Genomic DNA, 17,147 nt, shown 5'->3' with positions numbered 1-17,147 from the left:
CACTGAGATGGGGAATTATGCTAACTTGTTGCCTGAGTGGCAATGAACAGCACTTCTCATGACTGCTTCCTCTGGAATAGCTGTGATTAACAAGGTTGAGCCACCAATCACTATTAGGATTTTTGAAAGTATAAGATACAATATATCCCTTTTCCTTCCTCATCTTCTCCTGGGCACACTTGCTTTGTCCCTGTATTTGTCTTTAAAATTCCTTCCTATAATACATCTGGTTCCCAAGAAAACTTTCCCATGAATGTCTTCCTGAATTCATTCCCATTTGGAAATCTTAATGTGGGCATTCTTGTGAAAGGAACAGCTCTTCACTTTGTCCCTTACCTCATTCCATGTGCCTGATTGTTGGCTTCTCACAATGAAGGTCTACAGTCCGCAAGGCACCAGACAATTAACTCAATGCCTCCAGGCGAGCGAAAATAGTCACAGTGCTCACTCCACCCCCAACTCCAACCCCTGTGATGCCACTGAGTCTGTGAAGGTGTTTGTCAATAGTAATGAGTCAGTGCTTCTACTAGAACTGACAAGATGAGGAAACTCTTGAAGGAGACTTCTCTTCCTAATGTACTCCCCATTGTAATACAATCTCTTCACTCACTGTGTGTCAGCACATAAGCACAGATCCCATTTCCAAAGTCCACTGATTAGATACTCCTTGTGGATACAGAAGAGTCACCAATGACCAAGCTAAGCCAAGCTTATGATTTTAAGGGAAGATCTTGGTAAAGCAAATGGGTTTCTTCCATTCCACATCAAGTTCCTCAGGCAGCTCATTAGAGACTCTCACACAATCCTTTCATTGGAAAATGTATGGACAGTCTGTTCTCAAGGCCCCCTTGTTTGCTGTGTTAGTTTTGGAAGACCAGAACATCTGAAGTATAGTAATTGTTATGGCCTCATGGATATCCTACCTGGCTATTTCCAAAAGAACAGCTTTCCCACTCTCCCAGAATTCTTTTATAGTCAGTCATTTAGGTGGTGCCTATCCCATAAACCCTCTTCTGTCTCTGGAAGGTAAAATTTATTTTCCCTTTCCCGATGCTCATGTTGTTGGTATACATACAACTCTCTCCAATGGTGCTTATTGCCTCTGGTCGATGTGCAGGATCCTTTAACTCATTGAAGAAAGAAGTGAACAGTGGAGTGTGATGACATGAGCATTATCCAAACAAGAAGCTTATTAATTCAGTACTTAGGACTTGGCTTTGTTTTTCCTCAGAGATGGGTGTTTAGATCATTGTGGGAATGATAACCTCACTGCAGCCCTTAGTCTCTCCTATATATGATTAAATCCAGAGGAAGAAGAAAGAAAGGATAAGGTCAGGGTAAGATCTTTTGTTAGACTACTGGCAACAAAGGTTCTTATTGTATAGTTTTGCTTTCTCCTTTCTTTGCTTTGCTTTCCTTCCCTCCTCCCTCCCTCCCTCCCTCCTTCCTTTCTTTGCCTGCCTGTATGTCTGATTGTCTGTCTCTTTCTTTTTCTTTCTCAGTTTGAGGTTTGAATCCAGGGGTTTGTGCTTGATCAGCTTGCTTGTTGAGCTGGTGCTCTACTTGAGCCACACCTCTAGTCTAGCATGATTATTTTGGACTTTCTGCCATGTCTGCCTCAAACCAAGATCTTCCGGCCTTCTGGGAGATAGGATTATCAATATGAGCCTCTAGTGTCTGACTGAAGTTGCTTTAGTCACTCTGCATTTGGATGAAACTTCTTTAATGCCGAACTAAAGATAGTGGATTAGTTTGACTGATCTTTGCCTAGAAAAATTAAAATTTGTCTTGGGAATACTTGAGTTTATAATAACTTCCAGAAAGCCCTAAGAATCCTTAACTAAAAGACTAAAGAGGGGAAGTTTTCCTACTTAAAATAACCTGCCTCCACTTGTACTGTTTGGTTCCCTTGGTGATAGGTGCCCTGAATCATGTAACTGGAATTGACAATAGCCCTATAGGCCACTTACCTTTATTTATTTATTTATTTATTTATATGCCATTAATTTTAAGGTTTATATGTTACAGGTTTTAAAAAGCTTGCATGTAAGTGGTGCTTCTGAGTTTCAGCTATACTTAGTGGGGTTGACATCTCCCAGGAAGCACTTTGCTTGGTAGGCATGGCTCACTTGCTTGTCTGCATTTGATAAATTCCTTTGACCTGGCAGTGTGAAAATAAATACTCCATGTGTTCTCTTGTCCTATTTAACTGAAAGTACATGTTAATGCATATGTGTAATACCAGTACTTGGAAACTGAAGCAGGAGGATTGTGACTTTTAGTCGGCAGTAGGACCTGTCCAAAAAGAAAAAAAAAGAAGAAAAGAAAAGAAACAATATTTATGAGAGCCAAGACTTGCCCAGTTTATTGAATTCAAAATCTCAGCATAGCACTGGAGATTAGCTCAAGTAGTAGAGCCTTGCCTAGCAAACATGAGTTCAATCCTCAGTATCACCAAAATCTCAGCCTAGTTTCAGGCAGATTTGTCATGTGAAAACATTCTCTGACCAGTTGGAACAGTGTGTGTGTGTGTGTGTGTTTGTGTGTGTGTGTGTTTGTGTGTGTGTGTGTGTGTGTGTGTGTGTGTAGTGTGTGTGTGTGGTGTGTGTGTGTGTGTGTGTGTGTGTGTGTGTGTGTATGTGTGTGCACCATGACAAGGATCCTGAAGAAACTAGAATCCATAGTTAATAGGAAGCATAAAGGAAATGTGATATAGCACCTGGCCAAGTACTTAAGACTTCAATTTAAAAAAAAAAAAAAAAGGACAGATGTACTTTGAGTGTCTCAGCTGTTGCCCCTATACCCCAACAGGATGGCTAGAGCTATGACACTGGGAATCTCTCTTACTTGCATAGCAATGACACTTCCATTTTGACTGCTCCCTTGCCCCATTTAACTGTTCTGTAACCAACTCTGTCGCCAAGCACAGTGAACTGTAGTGATGAGATCCAGGAGTTCTCCTGGGAGACCATTCTCTGTGTCAAACAGAGAAGGATCCAGAACTGCCTCACCCAGAATCCTCCATGGATGGGGAATCTTTCCTCTGTCTGTGTGACAAAGGCCATTTACATAACATTTGTGAGCCACACAAAATTACCAATACAAGCAGATTGGTTGTGAGCAGTCAATGAGAAGATGTATCTATTTCAGTATGTACCAGCGTGTCGAATGAGGTCCCCTATGACTATGGGCTGGATGTTTCCCATCCAGAGCATGTGTGCCTGAAGGCTTGTGCTCTCTTAGCAGATAGAAGGCAGGCTTGGATAGAGTTCATCTCCTGGGATTCTGCATGGCCTTGACATGAGACCTTCATACTCTAATCTGGAACTTGTGGAGAGCTAACTTTGGTCAGGTTATTGTAGGTGTGCCAGACCAGAAACAGGTTAGCATTATAGGATCTACTGAGCTACCACAGTTAAGAGAGTACTGGCTTTCTTTGGTTAATCTCATATTGTTACTATATCTGACTTTGTTACCTGGTATATTGTATATATGTTTATTTGTTTATTTGAAATAGGAAAGGGAAGGAGGGAAAACAAGGTGATTGGGAAGGGATGGGGGAGGGACATGGGGACAAAAACATGAGAAGGGATATCAATGTGTGAGAAGTAATGCACCTACTACCTGGCAAATGTAACTGTACATTGCCCCAACAATAAAAAAGAAAAAGAAAAAAGAAAAAATATCATGACAAAAACAAGCTAAGCCAACTTTATACTTTCTCCTTAGACACTTTGAAGAATATCACTATATAAAACAAATCTTTCATGGTTTTATATTTCATTTACCTGATGTGTAAAATTAAAGCCTTACAGCACCCTAGATTTGAAATAAAACAGTTGAGTTACTTTAAAAAAGAGAGAGTACTGGCTTTGATGAGGCTGCTGGTATTGATTTTTCTGACACTTCATACTTAATCTACATTTTGACCTAATTTCTACATTAGAACAGAACTTTAAAAAAACATTTTAATGATGGGCATTACTTGCCATTGAAAATTTAATATATATTGTATACGTGTTTGTAGCACATAATACTTTCAGTGCACAATAAAGTGCATATAAGTTGGAAAAATTATGGTCCTGAAAGTATGACTAAAAACATGGGCAAACAGAAAAGTGAAATCTTTAACTGTGTGTTCTAAGGGCATGATTCCAGGGCTATTTGCTGACAGTGGCTTTGGTGTTGTCACCCAGCGTTTCCTTGTTAGCCTGAAATAATTTTTGGTTATTTTTTCCTTGGGTTGTTTGTAAAGATCTTTATAAATATGTCTTAGATATCCTGATCAGAAATATTGCTTCTCTTGTTTATCTGTAAAAAAAAAAAAAAGAGGAAATTAATTAAAAGTCTCCGTAGAAAGGAGTGTCTGTGAGCTCTGACAAAGCCATTTAAGTCCATAGTCTAAGGCTCATTTAAAAGCTGCTTATAACACAGAGGAGTTATTAACACATCCTGCTATAAAAAGCATTCCGTATGTTTATTCCCATAGATCTTTACATATAGAAAGATAGACAAATGGTTCTCTGTTGCTCTGTGGGTATAATTTTCTCTATTAAAGGGACTGGAAGCCTGAGGTGAAGTTGCCTACCTGAAATCACACAGCTTAGAATCCTCAGCAGTCCTAATTTGGCCTTCAGTTACTGAGAGAGATATGCCTTTGGAAAGGAAGAATTTCTGTAAATGCTATAGAAATTCTTCCTAGAACACCTGCCTTAAGGGTGGGATACAGGGAACCTACAATTCTCCCAGCTCCCAGACCTGGCATTTGTATAGCTATATATGATGTGCAGTTCTTTTAATGTAATTTCTTAAGTTGATATTAGATATGTTTATGTTCTTATTTTGATTTATTCATTTTCCCATTCACGTGCATATCATTTAGACTTTGGCTTCTCTTTATGTTCTTGTTTTCCTTAGGCACATCCTTTCCCACCCACAGGCTTGTTGTATCTTGTATTCATTCCCTATCTCACTACCTTGTTCTATGTGAGGGAAAAAAGAATGGAGGCAAACAGGTGGTGGATAGAAAACCTTCTGTCCCCCACACAAGAGACTAGATGTCCTTTCTATTCTAGTGCATCCCACACAGACACACCCTGAGCCACAGAGCAGATTCTTTTTAACCTTTGATGATAATCCTGGTTTTAACTGTAGTTAGCTTAGAACTGACAACACTCTCTTAAAGATTGCCAGCCCAAGCAAAGCAAGCGAACGGAAGGCAAAATTCCTATGTCACTCAGGACTGTGGCGCAAATAGGAATTTTCCATAAAGTGTCTGTTTCCAGAGGGATAAATTTCAGTCAAGTGATCACCTGGAGACAAATGCATTAGCCAGGATTTAGGGTTGTAAATGATAGAAATGCAGTTAGAATTATCCCAAGCCCAGAAGGTGCAAAAGATGAGTGATATAACTCATCTTTTTCTTCATTTTTGTTTGTTTTTGTACATGTGGGGTTCATGCTGACTCCTGCTACGAACCAGCTTCTTTTATTTGGATAGGACATAGCCACTCACAGCACCAAACTCAGGGCCTGAGTGCAGTCCCTGAGTTCAAATCCCAGGACTGACACAAAAAATAATTAAATGAAATTAAAATTGAAGTTGGGAGGAAGAATTCCAAGCAGCCCAGCCTGGGTCAGGTGGCTGAGAGGTGAAGCTATCTCTAAGATGATGGCAGACCTCACTTGTGGCATGGGGTTTATATTAGAGATGATGAATCCTGACCTAGTTTGAATAAACAATGGATTCCATTAATTTATAATGCAGGATTCAGAAGAATTCTCTGCCAAAGAGTAACATAAGTTCTCTTTGTTCCTTCCCATTAGTAAGTAAATCAGCAGTGGAGAAACTTAACTATTCTAGGATTTCTCCCATGAGGAACTTTTTTTTTTTTTTGCCAGTCCTGGGCTTGAGCTCAGGGCCTGAGCACTGTCCTTGGACTTTCTCAAGGCTAGAGCTCTACCACATGAGCCTCAGCACCACTTCCGGCTTTTTTCTATGTATGTGGTACCGAGGAATCGAACCTGGGTCTTCATGCATGCTAGGCAAGCACTTTAACCACTAGGCCAAACTCCTAGCCCCAATCCCATGAGGAACTTATCAAGAGTGAAGTCCCTACCTCCTGGCCCAGGAGAACCTTTAAGAGGTGGGGCAGTAGTCAAATTATATTGCTGTCTTTTTTTAATTGTTGTTCTCATTGTTGTTCTTTGAGACCTGTTTCACTATGCAGCACAGATTAGTCGAAAAATTTTAGGCATCTATGGTGACGTTATAGGTGTTCACCACTGTACCTGACCTAGATTAGTATCTCTATTATTTTTTTTGAAGAGTTGAGGAACTTGGAGCTCAAGGCTTGTACTTGCTAGACAGGCACTCTACCACCTGAGCCACATCCTCAACCCATTGATGTCTTTTTTCTTTTTTTTTTTTTTTTTTTAGTTTTTAGTTTTACTGTGTTGAGTTGGCATTGTACAGAAATTAATATCCATATTGGTCTAGAAACATTAAACTTAATTTTTTTCATTTGTACAGGGGTAAACACACTGTATTAAATATGTAAGATCTTATCTACATGGGTTTGATTACTGAAACTAATAAAGTATTCTCTAAAAAATGATCTTTAAGTTAGTTATACAAAGGAGTTGTGATTTCACAAAGCTGATTATGAATACCATGTAGACAAAACTTCCCCTCTTTCTTCCTGGGGAAATCCCACTAAGCAGTCTTATTCCTCTGGACCACACACATGTCTCCCTATAGCCTCTAGTTGATCTCCTAATTGATGAGACTGATTAACTGTGACAACCAATCCCAAGATCCCCAACCACAGAGCCTCCTGTATGTTTGTCCATGTTCCTGAAGACAGTCTCACTTATGGATGGTTTAGAACATAGTACCACTTTAGGCTTTTGATTGCTTAGCTTATTGCGGATGTTCCCTGCCCAGCACCAGTGGTGGTAGCCATCCAGATCTTATAGAAAAAGATCCCATAAAGTAATCTCTTAAAGATCTATATGATTTTCTACCTGACCATACTTGGGAATATCATTTTTGTGGCCTAAGGAAGACAATTAGGTCTAAGAAATGACAGTTCTGGTCTATGTATGCCTGCAAGAAATCAAAGGTTTAGAGGGTAGATTTCCTTATATTCCAGATTTTCCCAGTTTCTTGAGAATCATGCTTTGATAGGGACAAAAGGAGGTTTGGCCCCAGTCATCCTAGCTAAAGGCCCCAAATCCTTGAGAGTATACAAGACTTCTTTGTCTCTATCCAGTCTTGTGGTAGAATAGATATAATTATGTTTCACTGTAGCACTCCTCAGTCAAAATGCCAGAGAGAAAAATAAGAATTCCAGTCTTCAGTCCCAAGTATCACTTCCATAGTGTATATAAATCACAAAGCCCTCATAGTACTTGTAGGTAGCTACCTGAACTATAATATCAGGAATAGTTCAGACCTTCAAAATCTTGTGAGAAGACTGAATTTTTTCCCCTTCTGTTACCTATGTAGCAAGAAATGTCAACATAGGAGGAGAAATTTTGGTCAAATGTATGTATAATACTGAGTACATTTCTTTGACAGGTCAAGCTTAGGGACTAGTATCATTAGCTGAGTAGAATGACCTCCTTCTTCTGTCTATCCACCTATAGTATGAGCATTCTTAACAAGGTAGACTCTCTTGCCATCCTGTAATGTGGGGAAATGGAGTTAGCTTATACCATCTTTCAGACTCCCACGTGACTTCCTTCTCAGTGGGATGTGGACATGGTTCTTTTGATGTGAATTTGCACACAAGAAGCTGAGCTACTGCTTTATCACTGACTTACCTAGTAAAGAATACAGATAAGACTTCCTGAGACTTTTCGAAGCTGGAAGCACTCAAGGATCTGGATGTGGGATCTCAGTGTTGATCTAAGACTTCGCCTGTAATTCCAGTTAAGCAAAGCTGTGACAAAGCAAGTACTTTTGAAGTAGAGCAGTATAGAGCTATGCCTTAACTCTGCCTCTTCAAACATATCTCTCAAATTGGAATGACATTTTCCTCGTCACATGACTTTTGCTGTGTTAGTTCCAGTGATGGCAGTTGTTTCATAATGCAGAATGACATCAGAAAGTGATTAATCCTGTTGGCCCATTAGTACACTAAGGAGCTTAAACATATTCATCCAAACTCAAATCCTTAACTTCTGCCTGTTAAATATTGACATGGAAGAAAGTCATTCTAATAAAATTCCCGGTCTTGTTTTCAGGTGCTTTGGGTGGAGGCTGGCTAGGTGAAAAGGGGGGTTTATTCTCCCTGTACCCTTCTAAGGTGCTGCAAATCTTGGTGATACTGCAGATACTGAGCTTTCTGGAGCATGGCTCCACCACAGTGTACTCACTGCTCAAGAGTAGAACAGCAGTGATTCTGGAAGGTTGATGTAAGAGGAGAGGCTGCTCCTCTAGGTCCGTGATGGACCAGTTGACCCCTTGGGATGGATTTGATCTCTTAAGTCTGTTGGCCAGTAGAAATACCAGGAATTCCTATTTTATCCTCAAATAGTGTTTCGAATATGTTTGGTAAGAAACTCAGATATTGGGCTGGGAGTTTGGCCTAGTGGTAGAGTGCTTGCCTAGCATGCACAAAGACCCAGGTTCAATTCCTCGGTACCACATACATAGAAAAAAGCTGGAAGGGGTGCTAAGGCTCAAGCAGTAGAGCTCTAGCCTTGAGAAATCTCAAGGACAGTGCTTAGGCCCCGAGCTCAAGCCAAGGATTGGCAATAAATAAATAAATAAATAAATAAATGAAACTCAGATAGTATGGTTACTATCAGGCCCCGAGTTCAAGCCAAGGATTGTAAATAAATGAATGAATGAATGAATGAATGAAACTCAGATAGTATAGTTAATATCCCCCTGATGCCATTACATCTCTCCCCAGGGAGAGAGCACTGTTAAAAGCCTACTCGCTATTTATTTTCACATGTAAGTAAATATATATGCTTTCAACTTTCAGGATAATTGCTTTGGATCTTGCATTTTTTCCTAATCAGGTGCATAGTCCTGTGATGTCCGTCACATGTTTTAGAATGCTATGAATTGTCCATAGAGCAGATGAAAGTATCATTTACTTAGCCATTCCTCTATTAAAGGTATTTTTCAACCTGAAGTGAATAATCACATGGTCCCAACATGTAAGACAAATTGATATGTGATCTATTCTTGCACACTAAAACAATGGAAGCATACTAGCTTACTACATAACAAGGAGGGCAAACTAATCCCCTGTGCCTTAAGATGCTTTGTGTTTGGCTTGTAAAGGGGTAACAAAAATAAAATCTATTTTATGAGGTCATGGGGAAGATTGAATTAATGCACAAAAAGTGCTCTGGGCAGTGCCTGTCCATGTGGTGAATGATGTGCATTGATGGCGCTGTGCTTGGACATTATGTGTTGGTCTCGTGGAATTGCTGTGGCCTTTGGCCCATATTTTCCATTAGTCTTTGATCTATTCCTCAAGCAACTCAAAAACAATGCATTTTGCCAGTCTGTCTACTGTAAAGGTGTGCCAGAGATGTTGTTTAGCTTATTATAAAGTCTCAGTGGAAACATGAGTAGTTTCTCTCTTGCCCAGGAATAATTATGCCTCTTCTGGGCAGTTTGAATTTTTGCAGTTCTGACTTCCTCTCCGCTCCCCTTCCTTGTCCTTTCTCTTTCCCTCTCCCTTCTCTCTACTTGTACCAGGCTTATAGAGAGAACTTACCATTCTCCTACCTCTACATCCGAATGGGATTGCTGGTGTGCACTATCATATCCACCTGTTTGTTTGTTTGTTTGTTTGTTTATTGCCAGTCTGGGGGTTTGGACTCAGGGCCTGAGCACTGTCCTTGGGCTTTCTCAAGGCTAGAGCTCTACCACTTGAACCACAGCACCACTTCCAGATTTTTTTCTATGTTTGTGGTATCGAGGAATGGAACCTGAGTCTTCTTGCATGCTAGCCAAGTACTCTTCCAGTAGGCCAAACTCCTGGCCCCATATCCAGCTGTCTTTGTTGTGGTGGTGGTTTTGTTTTAGTCCTGCTTTTTATTTATTTTTTAATTTTTTGATACCAGGGCTTGAACTCAGGGCTTTGCACTGTCCCTTAGATTTTTTGCTCAAGGCTAGTGCTCTATCACTTGAACCATAGCCCCATACATTTTTTGATGGCTAATTAGAAGTAAGAGTCTTAGGGACTTTTCTGCCTGGGCAGCCTCCAAACCATGATCCTCAGATGTAGCCTGTTGAGTAGCTAGGATTACAGATATGAGCCACCATGCTCATCTTATTTGTGCATTGTCTTTTAATTGACAAGGATTCCCTTCTGTTGGCTGCTAGAGTGAATTTGGACACTTGACCAACTTCTAACATGTATTATGGACTCAGTGACACATATTTTTCCAGTGTTAGCTAAGCTTACGTCTTTAATTTACTTTGTTAACCCCCATTTTTTGATTAATTAGTACAAATGCTTTTTTTCTTTTTTTTCATTTTTACTACAAATGGCTTATTATAATGAGAGACTATTGTAAGTAAATGTCATTATCAGTTCAGATGGTAGCCACTGTTTCTCTTAGCCACCAAAGGCCTAGACAGAAAACTGCATGCTGGAGAGCATGGGTGCCATATGCATGGGGCTCCTAGGTGCCTTTATCACTGAGGTCAGATAGCTGGAAGGGCTTCAATGACATTAATGTAGTGCCATTCCATACAGCCCCTGGAGAGTGCATGTGCATGTAGAGGACACATATAGAGGTCAGGGAGCACAGGCAGGTAGGAGAAAAAGTAAATCAACACCTCTGCTAGGCTCTGGGCATTACCCAAACTGGCTTCCTATGGGAAATGTTAATTATGGCAGAGAAAAAAAAAGACAGTAGGTTCAGACTCGAAAATGGCCACCTTAAGTTTTGAGGCAAGTCTTCAAAAGGAAGTGGTAGGAAAAAGGAGATGAATTTGAGTTATCACTAATCTCTAGTTGGAGCCATTCTGGTAGGGTATAATAGTAGAAACTGTGTTTAAGAGCGACTGAATCCTACTTCTGGTATGAGAAAATTCAACTCATATTTAAAAAATAGATGGCAAGAAAATGTAAGATTACAAATATTCAAGTATTTCAAATGATTTGAATAGAGCACAATGGGTGTGGGAACTTAGCCGCAGAATCTAGCCTTTGACCTCTCTTCAACTTCCTGCTACACAAGTACCCACCACTGCTGGGTTGGTCCTGTCATCTGATGTATGGAATATCATTTGGAATTGTTCTTTCCATCCACTGAAAATCACCATTATAAGTCCATTCATAGGAGGATTTGTTGCTATCCAGAACTGTTTTCCTATCAGGTTCTGAAAATAAATGTAGATTATTACAGATCTTCTGGTTCTAATCAGAGAATTTGACCAAGTCAAGGCTCCTAGAATAGTAATGTAACAACGATAAACTGCCACCCATAAAGAAATCATTTGTAATTGTGAAGGTCCTTTGTTTCTGGTATGAAAAAACTTCCACAACAATGGACAAGACACAGACTTGAGAAGGCCTGGAATAGAAGTCAGTGATATAGCAGTAGGCACCATGAGCCACACAGACTGTGCCTGGCACAGCCACCCAGGGAAGAATCACCAGGCTCACCCTTCCACTGTACCTTTAACAAACAGCTAGTGAGGCTCCAGGACTGGAATGTGGAGTGCTGGGCCTCTACTTCTTGGACTGGGAATGGATCTGTCACTTTCCCTCACATAGGCTCTGTGTTGGGCAGGAGTAAGAGGAGAGAGGAGGGAGGGTTCCTTTCTCATAGAGATTGGACAGTCCATCTCAAAGTTGAAATGTGGGGAACTGGGCTCAAGATGGATGGGCCCATCCTGACCTGCCCATGACTTTCCTTTGGGATGGTAAACACCTGACTCATGAACTCTAGAACATTGATATTTGCAAACTTTTGGTAGCTTTCCCATTTAGCAATGAGATTTACTTGTTTTCAGAGTGCAAACTCTGGATGGCCTATTGTAGGCTCTGGCTTTCTGCCTTCTATTTAATATAAAGTGCGCTTTGTGGTACTGGGGCCAGTTCAGTGCCCTTAGTAGCTCCTACCCTCCTCCTTGCCTAAACCAGGTCAGACACACCCCAGATAGTTGACAACTCCTATATCTGATTGATCACATTTTATGAGATTCTAGTTCTCCTCTAACATTTCACATCTTCTCCTTTTCCTTCTCTTGCAGTTTCTACCAACCTTGCATTTCCTGTTTTCTATCTTAAACCTTGGAGGTCCTCTGGCTACCATTAAGATTATTCTCAAAATGGTTCTTTTGTAGCCTCCTTGTCTCAGTTCTAGCAATTTTGAAAGCCATATGCCAGTCTGGCTGCCAAAGCCCTTGTCAGGTGGGTTTGGGGTAGGAAAGAACATATAAGTAGAAGGATGAGTCATGCATTTGTTAGTCTGCATACACTATACTACTGTGATTTTCAGAACTGGCCTTTATGTTATAGAAGATAGGCTGTAGTCAATTTTGGTATGAAAGTTAGGAAATACCCAGAACTATGCCCCAGCTGTACCTATATAGACTTTTGATGAATAGTACCATCTCTCTTGTTTTCTCAAAGAGAAAACCCTTACTATTGCTGTGCCTCTGGCAGACTGTACCTCCAGTTGAACCAGACTCAGCATGTCCCATCAAGCCAAGAGCTGTTGGTCCAGAGCAATGTGGAGGCCCTCCTGGCCAAGGGTGAAGTCATCAGAGGTGGTTGCACCATCGTCCAGGGCACACCTTTCAATGGCATGTGGTTTGATCCTTCTTGTAGTTGTTTTGAAATCTGTGCTTTCCTGTTTTGGTGAATGGTTTTGCACATAGAATCAATGAAACTGTCCTCATCACTTGTGCCCATAGCATTTGGAAGCTGGTTGTTTTTCCAGCCTTGTAAGTGTACTTTTCTTCCCTTTTATCCCAGGAAAATCACCACAGTGCTGCTAGTAATGAAACCTACCAGGAGCGCTTGGCCCGTTTAGAAGGAGATAAGGAGTCCCTCATCTTACAGGTAAGTTCTTCTGGATGGGAAAACCAGCTTTCCAGTAACTTACAGTTTGGAGTGTCCACATTTGAGGAATCATGAGATTTTCTTTGTTGGAATGTATCTGCTCCCAGAGCATATTTTTTCAAACAGACATTAACTGAAGCAAGCCAGAAAGTAACTGGGACACAATTTAACACTAGGCTTGACTTAGCGGGGGGCTGTGAATTCATTCATTAATTTGTCATACAACTACCAAGCACCTAGCTCTACACACTGGAATCCCTATGATCAGGCTGACTGCCAAGTTTTATGTACTTCTGGAGCCCATGTGTTCTATCAGGGAGAAAAGTGACAGCTTCTTGTGGTTAAGAATTAGACTTGTGAATGAGTGATGCTGGACTGAGTGGTAATAGAGTCCAATCCAAGCCATAAGCTGGATCTATACTGATAACTTTGAGGCCAAATGACCTGGGGCTGGTAATATGGACTGTAAGCCTTTGATGGCTCCCTTGCTTTGAAGAGAGGAACTCTAAAACTTCTCAGGCAAAAGAGCCAAACTAGCCTTTTCACTTCAGAAAGCCTCTGTTCTTTGGTAGGCAGTGAAGTTTTCTGTTAGATAGTCTATTGCTGAAGCTGAACTCTCTGCCCTAATACCTAAGGATTTAGCAAGCTTATCCTAAAGGTCTGATATGCACCAGATATTGACTGCTGATTGAGAGAATATAAAGCTTTTTATAACTCTTGAAGAGTGATAAATAAAACTGATGGTCAAGTGAAAAAGGACAGATAAGACATGAAATCCACCTTAAGATATGGGCTTTCATTTGTAGCACTAGGATTGTGAGGTAGCAGAAGGTTTTTTTGTTCTTTTTTATCTTGTCTACTGTTTTATGGCTATTGGTCAGTGATATTGGAACCTGGAATTTGAAAAATTACTTTTTAAAATTATTATTACAGGATCTGGGAGTTTGGCCTAGTTATAGAGTGCTTGTCTAGCATGCACAAAGACCCGAGTTTGATTCCTTGGTACCACATATATAGAAAAAAGCCAGAAGTGGGCTGAGGCTCAAGTGGTAGAGCTCTAGCCTAGCCTTGAGAAAGCACAAGGACAGTGCTCAAGCCCTGAACTCAAGCCCCAGGACAGGCAAAAAATTTTATTACAAAGGTACAGAGGGGCTGCAGTTACATGAGTCAGATAAAGAGCCACCAGGCCCAGCTAAAGAGTACATTACTTTTTTTTGACAATGTCATCCTTTCCCTTGCATTCTCCCAGTTTTCCCCTCCCCTGCCCCCCACACAAGTTGTACATTTCATTGTCAACATAGTGTCTAGTGTGTGCCACCGCTGCATCTGTTTACCCTTTGTCCCTCCATTTCTATGCCTCCCCTTACCCTCCTAAAGACAGATAAGTGAACAAACAAGACAAACAGAAAATAAAAACATCAACAAAAGGCCCCTTGTTTCCATTTCCTGAAGTTCATTTCAATAAATATTATTTTGTACTTTGTGAAGAATGATTTTTTTTTTTTGATCATAGAGCTTGAACTCTGGGCCTGGGCGCTCTCCCTGAGCTCAGCTCATGGCTACCACCCTACCTTTGAGCCACAGCCCCACTCCCCGTTTTCTAGTGATTAATTGAAGATAAAGAGTCTCATGGTCTTTAGTGTCTGGGCTGGCTTTGAACCTCGATCCTCGGATCTCAGCCTCCTGAGTAGCTAGGATTACAGGTGTGAGCCCTACCCTTGGACCTGGGCATTGTCCCTGAGCTCTTCAGCTCAAGGCTACTGCCCTACCCCTTGAACCTTAGCCTCACTTCCTATTTTCTAGAGGTTAATTAGAGATAAGAGTCTCACGGACTTTAGTGCCTGGGCTGGCTTTGAACCTCGATCCTCAGATCTCAGCCTCCTGAGAGTACTCCTAGGAGTACAGGCTTGAACCACCACACCTGGTAAGAACGATTTTTTTTTAAGAGGCAGATTTTCTGTATTATTTTTTATTATGCCCTTTCCCCTTACAAAACTAAGCTCATATCAAATGCACAATGTTATAACCTAGCTTTTCTTTGTGTTATTGATTTTTTAAAACAACTAAGCCATTGTAAAATAATTGAGTACTTACCACTCCTTAGCTGGACACTGACTAGATACTAGGAATACAGAAGTGAAGAGATCAGGCTTTACTGAAGTCCCTATTCTTATAGAGAGCACGCCAAAGAGCCAGAGCAAGAGTGAGCCAACAGTAAAGAAGTGAACAAACTATTTCAGGTGGTGGTAAGTGCTACCAAGAAAAATAAAGCCCAGTAAGGACTCTGTGGTCCAGAGGAAACTAGGGAGGGAAGCACGCAGATACCTGGAGAAGTGCATTCCAGGCTGGGGAGGTGGTTAGTGCAGCCCACATTGAAACAAGAATGTGCTCAGTGTGTGTGGGGGGGCGAGGGAGCCTCAACCCTGCAGTCAGTGCTGTGGAGAAAGGAAGCCAGGGTTGCAGCTACCTTGAGAAGTGGGGGAAGAGGAGTGTCCTGAATGGGAGGGGTATGTAGCACAGATGTTTTCAGGGATTCGTAATTTGAAACTCTGTCCCAAAGACATGATTAATGAAAGAGTGTCCAGTCTAAGATTCTGCACCAAACTATGAAATCACAAACTTTTGATCCAGAAACCTGCGAGATTGAACTAATACATTCCTGTTCAGAGGGGATTCCAAATTAATAAAGAAGTCTATGCAATCATGCTTTCTTTCACATCCATGATTTAAAAAAAATTCCAAATTATTAAATTATCTTCATTTAAATAATGCTAACGTAATCAGAAACCTATTTACCAGAAAGTTAGAAGTTGACCTTAGTATTTTTGTTTATTTCAGTTTTGTGGTACTAGGTTAGGACTCAGGGCCTCAAGCTTGCTAGGCCACCACTCTACCACTTGAACCACACCTCCAACAACCCTAGTGGTTTCTGTTATGCCTGGAGCCTGTGGGCACACTCTCAGAGCTGCAGTTCTGTGCTCACTTCTAATCCTGTGGCTGGTGGAGCTGGTTAGGCGATCAGCCACATCTGCCTCTTGCTCAATCCACGCAGCAGCTTAGCCTGATTGGATTAATTGCAGCCCTTGGCCCAGAATGCTTTCCTGGGTCTATTTGTAGATCAAGACCAATCACACATAGCAAAATACTTTGTTTCCAGGATTAAATAAAAACAAAATTAAAACCTTTTTTATCTTCATGGTAATTTAATTTTGACAAGGCAAAGATTTTTATCCTTTTTAACCTCTAATTTGATACCCCAAAACCTAAAATTATGCCTAACATGAAGTAGGGACTCAACAAACACTTGTCTTTGTTAAATTGAAGTCCTTCCCATTCTTGGATCTTTATTCATTTTGCCCCAATTTTCTATACCTTTCTCCATTCATTTGTAAGACTCAGAGTAAACACTTGAGGTTTGTAAGGCCCCTGCCGCCTTCTGTCTTATGTGCAGTTGAATCTGTGAGCCATAGAATGCTAGAGATTATATATTACTCCTCAGGGTACCAGAGTTCTTGGGCCCAGATATGGTGCAGCTATAGAGGTGTTTGTCTTCATTAATCATAAGACACCTCTCCAAACAGGAACTCTAGATCCCTGGAAGCAGAACCACCCTTCAAATCCCACTTTTACAAATGGAACTGCCAATTGAAGTGGCAAGGGCTACTGAAAGTATTGACCAAGGAAAAGGCAAACAGTCAAAACCCCAGAAAGGCTTGTTGTTTCAGATGGGCCTCTTTGACAGAAGGAGCCCCTTTGGGAGTTGAAATGGAACTCTTAGTACATCTCAATTTCATGTATATGTTTTAATAATTCATTGATGATTGGAGAATATTAAAATGCTTAAAATAGCAGGGTTAATTTGTAGTCAACCATTTTCAAATTGGAACTTTGTCATTCAAAAAGTTTATTTAAACCCTCATAGGCGCATTAACCTTAATTTTTTTTTTTTTGCCAGTCCTGGGCTTGGGCTCAGAGCCTGAGCACTGTCCTTGGACTTTCTCAAGGCTAGAGCTCTACCACTTGAGCCTCAGCACCACTTCCAGCTTTTTGCTATGTATGTGGGTTACCGAGGAATCGAACCCGGGTCTTTGTGCAT

The 17,147-nt window shown here is 40.9% G+C and overlaps 1 protein-coding gene across 7 annotated transcripts in view; it reads left to right on the top strand.

Annotated features, from left to right (window-relative positions):
* Ppfibp2 (PPFIB scaffold protein 2) overlaps nucleotides 1-17,147 on the top strand; it is a 134,920-nt gene that overhangs the window by 62,447 nt on the left and 55,326 nt on the right. For all 7 annotated transcript variants that reach the window (XM_090348249.1, XM_090348243.1, XM_090348245.1 and 4 more), the window contains one exon: nucleotides 12,965-13,051. In XM_090348249.1, coding sequence (XP_090204375.1) covers nucleotides 12,965-13,051 — 87 coding nt within the window. The remainder of the gene's footprint in view (nucleotides 1-12,964; nucleotides 13,052-17,147) is intronic.

This window comes from Megascapheus bottae, chromosome 16, assembly GCF_031878675.1.
Source record: "Megascapheus bottae isolate mThoBot1 chromosome 16, mThoBot2.hap1, whole genome shotgun sequence".
NCBI classification, from domain to species: Eukaryota; Metazoa; Chordata; class Mammalia; order Rodentia; family Geomyidae; genus Megascapheus; species Megascapheus bottae.
The sequence above is the reverse complement of the archived record's forward strand: the minus strand, read 5'-3'. Positions and strand labels throughout refer to the sequence as shown.